Below are 5,252 nucleotides of genomic sequence, written 5' to 3'. Positions count from 1 at the left end.
TAGAGACTCTCTCTGTTTTTGTCCTCAATGATTCTTGTATATAGGTCTCTGCTGCAATGTCTGTACCTGCAAATGATTTCATTAAATGCAAGAGTTTAAACTACCAATGGAAAGTGGGCCTGCAATAGTAGTAGTAAATAATTGACACAGTGACTACCTGCACTTGATTCTTTCATCTCACTCTTCACCTTCAGACCAATCATATGCTTAGCTCTAGGGGGAATAGACATGTTGCAATCTAGTGCAACACAATAGCCATAGTCCCTACATACATGCGCAAAGCATAGCATATGGTACACATGGGTTCAAGGCAGGGAGAATACATCCAAGCTTCTCGCATCGAACAGGAATCCACATCCTACACAATGGTAGAACCCATTAAGTGCCACCTCGCTAATGCTCTACTTAAAATCCACAGGAGGAAAAGGCTTCATCAAAGTGGCTCCCATGTTATGTGAAGTCCTCTCCATGGTAACACAAAAGTTAAAGTGCTCTGATTCCTGTGTTATGTTGGTCTCTACTTCTGCAAGTAGTGCCTGTGAAACAAAGAAGACAACACATCTAATTTAAGTCTCAATAACCCAACAAAAGCAGATTGCTGAAAAGAATATGTAGCGTGAATATTATCCCTAATTTGCAATACCACATATAAGATAGACACTTACTCTATATGCTATAAACACAAGCTTGATGTGGTATATGATATGCACTGTGCTATATAGCACATAGCAGAGTCCAAGTATAATGTGCTATAAGTGCTACATAGAGTGTGAACTGTAGATCATAGCAGAGAGACTTTTTAAAATACTAGATATAGCCCAAACATTTTCTCTATATGCTATATAGCATAAGCTTGTTGGGTATATGATATGCAGTGGGCTATATGAGACATAGCACATAGCATATAGCACAAATATTGTGCTATGTAGCACATAGCAAAAATAGAGATTGTGCTATATAGCACAATTCACTATTCCACACGGTCTAGGGCTATATTGTGAACATATAACACACAGAATGTGCTATTTAGCACATAGCACATAAAAAGATTGTGCTATGTAGCACATATCAATATTTAACACACACTTCAGGGCTATACTGTGAGCATATAGCATACAGGTATGCTATATAGCACATATTACACATGTCCATTGTGCTATGTATCACATAGCAGATAACCACACAAAGCACATAGCATAGAATCACACACATTCCAAATAGATGAGGGTACTATTGTGAACATGCTGCACCTAGATTGAACTATAAAGCACATAGCATATAACCACCCACTCCATGAAGATGATGGCTATGTTGTGACCATATAGCACATATTTTGTGCTATATAGCACATAGAAAAAATAGAATATGCTCATACAGTACATAACCATACAATCCATAACACTCTAACCACATAACCACATGGAAGTGAGCCACATACTCCAAAACAAAGTGAAGCACATGTAGGAGGGTATTCACCTTTGCTTTAGCCACATTGGCTTCTAATTCAGCAATGTTCTCTCTAGTAGTACTCGAGAACTGTCCAATCAAATCAATAAGGCGTTGTCGAGCTACAGGGTCTTGCACGCAATCAATCTCCGTTTGCAACTTTATGGCCAAAGTGTTTGAGCTTTGAGCACCCTCAGCCCTATGCAATTCTCTGACTTGATCCTCTACCTGCTTCTTTGCACCCTCAAGTCTTGACTTATAGTCTTGCAATCTGCCCTCTGTAATATTCTTCATTTCTGCAAGTGCCTTGCTATCCTCCTCTGCCAATTGTACCAGGCATCCTCCTGTAGGCACGCTTGACAATGGTATAGACGTACCTTCTGTTTTCAATGATGATCTGGTAGAGGCAGTAGTGGTTTTGGAACCTCTACCTCTACCACTCATATGCTCTTCCCACCTCTTGATCTTGTTTTGCAAGTTGTGTCTTTCTTCTGAGGCTCTCATTGCCCTCTCTGCAAAGATAGCCCAATAAATTTGATGTTTGCCAGATTCACTGCAGTTTTCCAATGCAAAGGCCTTTGCAAATTGAGTCCCTACTTCATACATGAAGGGACCCTCCTGGTAGACATCCTAGTGTCTCCACACAAGATTTTGTAAGAACTCCGACCGAGCATGGTATGCCTTCACTTTCTTCTGGCTACCCGGAACCGGCTTTGGCCATATAAAGACGGCTTCCCATTCCTCCTCAGAGATGTCATTGTTTCCTGACAAGCTACGTGGATCAGCTCCCTCCAATGGAAATCCACGCTCCATATGAAATTCCTCGGCAAGACGACAAAACTTTGTATGCAAAGGTGGTTCGATGTTCCTAACTACACTGCTACTTGCTTGAATAGGATGCTTTGACGAAGGTGCCATGATGCAGTCTCAAGTGATATACATGCACATCATCCAATGAACTCATGAGACGTGGTGTGCCCTTGCTTATCATCCCTACTAAAAAGAAACAAGAACTTCATGGGCATGCTCTTGTAAGCAGGGAATTCAAGGTGATGTGCTATGGGATTTGCCTCAAGATTGCATGCAGCTTGTGGACTGGCAAATTACCTCGGGAGTCTATGTCCTCTCATGCAGCCAACAACAACAGCATTAGGTTTTTCTCGCCTCTTGTTGTAAATGAACAAGGTGTGGCACTCATGCAGCTCCAAATGCAGCTTAATGTAGCTAAATGATCCCAGGTGGGGCGCGCGTGCTCAAGCAGTAGAGAATGCACATGTTCAATGGGAGAGACATACCTCAAAGAGAAGAGGGCAGTTACTGCAATCATCCTTGAAGTAGCCAAGCTTGCACAGTAGAAGCTCTAAGCACAATAGACCTTGAGCACGCACGCGAGAGAGATAGAGAGAGAGGCAGGGGGTTTGGGGGGGGGGGGGGGGGGGGCACGGTGTTTGAAACTACCAACTACTCATGAAACAAAGTGGGTGTGTGAAGGCTGAATTTTTTAGTGTAACATTTTTTAGAATATAAATTTGGACGTCTCAAATATGGCACCAGTGACCACACCCCCAATGTCATGCTATGCTATTTAATTATATCACATATATAGCTTTCCACCTATTCATGCTTTCACCCAGGCAAAATCACTTGATTGTTAAACTTTGCAAATGTAATAGTTACAAACAATTGTCATTATTTCAAAAATATACATGGTTTTCAAAAAGACGTATAAAAGTAGTCTCATGATACATAAGCTATGACAAAAAGAAGCTAATTCTATCTAGCTATGGCTAAACTGACATCGTCTAATCAAACGTCTCATTGTGTCCAAGCGGCGTATCTGTCGGATTCTACAAAAAAAAAAACAATAAGATAGCTTTTTGTAAGTATAAACATATAGCGAAGTTTATAAAACAATACAACAAATAGAAAATAATAAACCCTAATATATACTAACCATGCCGCCACAAGAACTCAGAATGTCCATAAGGGCGTTTAAGCCCTTCCTGCCTGCGTACTCACGCTCATACGGTGTGGGATCACGTCCTGTAAACGACCACTATCAAAACATACAAAGAATCCATTATGTTAGAATTTAAAAACCCATCAACCCTAAACTATCAAACATAGAGAGCAATGCGAAAACACTTACAAAATCAGCCTCAAATGATACCCACCCGCCGCTCCCCAAGTGGTGCGAGCTCCCTGCCTCTACTTGCACTCTGGCTGCCTCCTTTAGTTGCTTCCACTTGCCAGGATTCTCGCATGCATCTTTCTTTCCATATTTCCAATCTTCTTTGGCCAACCAATCTGGTCTGTTCCACCCATGCTTGATTGCTTTTTGCACTTCGGAAGGCTTGTGCTTGCAGTATTCGCGCATTCAAACCTTCATCACGTCTTAATTGAAGCGGTCATCCCGTGTTGGAGCGGGAAACTTGTCATGAAGCATGCTGATGACTCTGTCTTTTAAATCATTCGGTACTTCACTCCAGGTGTTTAGTATGTAGTGTCTAAATACCTGAGAGCAAAGACCATCATGTGCGAAATCACCTTCTTGCCTTCATCATCCAAGATGATGCTGCCGCTGAAGTCAACAGAGTAGGGTAAGCCCTCTCGCCACTAACGGTGAACCTGGGTGTCCCGACAGGGGTCTCTAGCGGCATGTCAACGGGGGTACGGACGTCAGTTGTCTCCACTAGAGTCTGAGCCTCGAAGCGAGGAGTGTCCACCGGAGTGACTCCTCGAGGAGTAGCTAGTGGTGTGTAGCTACGGGAACGGTAGTCAGCCGTGCAAAACCTGGTGTCGATGGCGATGCCGTGGCTGGTGTTGGGACGGGCAAAGAAGGGGAGGGTAAAGAGCCTCGTCGAACACGAGGCGGTGTCGAAGCATCGGTGGCGGCATCTCCATAACAACCGCCACCGCCACCACTAGAGCGACGGCACGTAGACAAGTGTAAAGATCATCTCGTCAACACCAAAGCTTCGGAGTGCGCTGAATGCTCGGAAACAGAGGGGGATGCGGATGCAGTGGGAACGCGCGATGGTGCGCCAGAGCGATGGCGCTCCATGTACCATTGTCTCTGATGGGGTGACAAAGAAGAAAGAAACTCCTCATCATCCATACCTGCATTAAACACACGAACATTTAAACTTAATATTGAATGAATGGAGTAGAAAACATGGACAAGTAGATAGAGAGAGAGAGAGAGAGAGAGAGAGGAGGAGGTGCTTGTCATCTCTGCTTGTGAGAACATACCTAGAGCATACGTACCTAAAGTGGACGCAAAGACCATTAAATACAATGACGAAATGACGCGTTCTTCTTCTATTCAACTTGAGTGATGGAAGAGTCAAGTCGATAACTCAGAATTTTCAATCGAAAGAGAGAGAGAGAGAGAGAGAGAGAGAGAGAGAGAGAGAGAGAGAGAGAGAGAGAGAGAGAGAGAGAGAGAGAGAGAGAGAGAGAGAGAGAGAGAGAGAGAGAGAGAGAGAGAGCGCACACAATCAAATCTTGCGTGTCAAAAAACCAGGTGGTGGAGCTTCATGTGGCCATGCCCAGGATGTGAACGCAAAATCAAAAGATTGTTATACAACATGGAAGGTACTTAGAGAGCCAGAGTTTTTACAAAACGGAGCAAAATTGTTCAAAACGGAGAATCGTACAAGAGCTCGAAGGTGCTTGTAGCTTTGGAATGTTCAAAGGCTAGCAACAACAGAAAGTGTTCTTCTTCTATTCAACTTGAGTGATGGAAGTGGCAAGTCGATAACTCAGAATTATCAATCGAAAGAGAGAGAGAGAGAGAGAGAGAG

General features: G+C 43.3%; 1 protein-coding gene across 1 annotated transcript; it reads right to left on the bottom strand.

The window, feature by feature from the left end:
- Positions 1–3,248: 3,248 nt before the first annotated feature.
- LOC147419144 (uncharacterized) lies at positions 3,249–4,510 on the bottom strand. Its single transcript, XM_086505782.1, has 4 exons — positions 4,416–4,510; positions 3,596–3,758; positions 3,401–3,502; positions 3,249–3,293 (listed from the first exon to the last, which is right to left on the bottom strand). The coding sequence occupies exons 1-4, from the start codon at positions 4,508–4,510 to the stop codon at positions 3,249–3,251; spliced, it is 405 nt and encodes a 134-aa protein (XP_086361908.1).
- Positions 4,511–5,252: the final 742 nt, after the last annotated feature.

This window comes from Adiantum capillus-veneris, chromosome 29 (genome assembly GCF_014529385.1).
Source record: "Adiantum capillus-veneris isolate H3 chromosome 29, ASM1452938v2, whole genome shotgun sequence".
Taxonomy (NCBI): domain Eukaryota; kingdom Viridiplantae; phylum Streptophyta; class Polypodiopsida; order Polypodiales; family Pteridaceae; genus Adiantum; species Adiantum capillus-veneris.
This window is presented reverse-complemented; position numbering and strand designations above follow the sequence as displayed.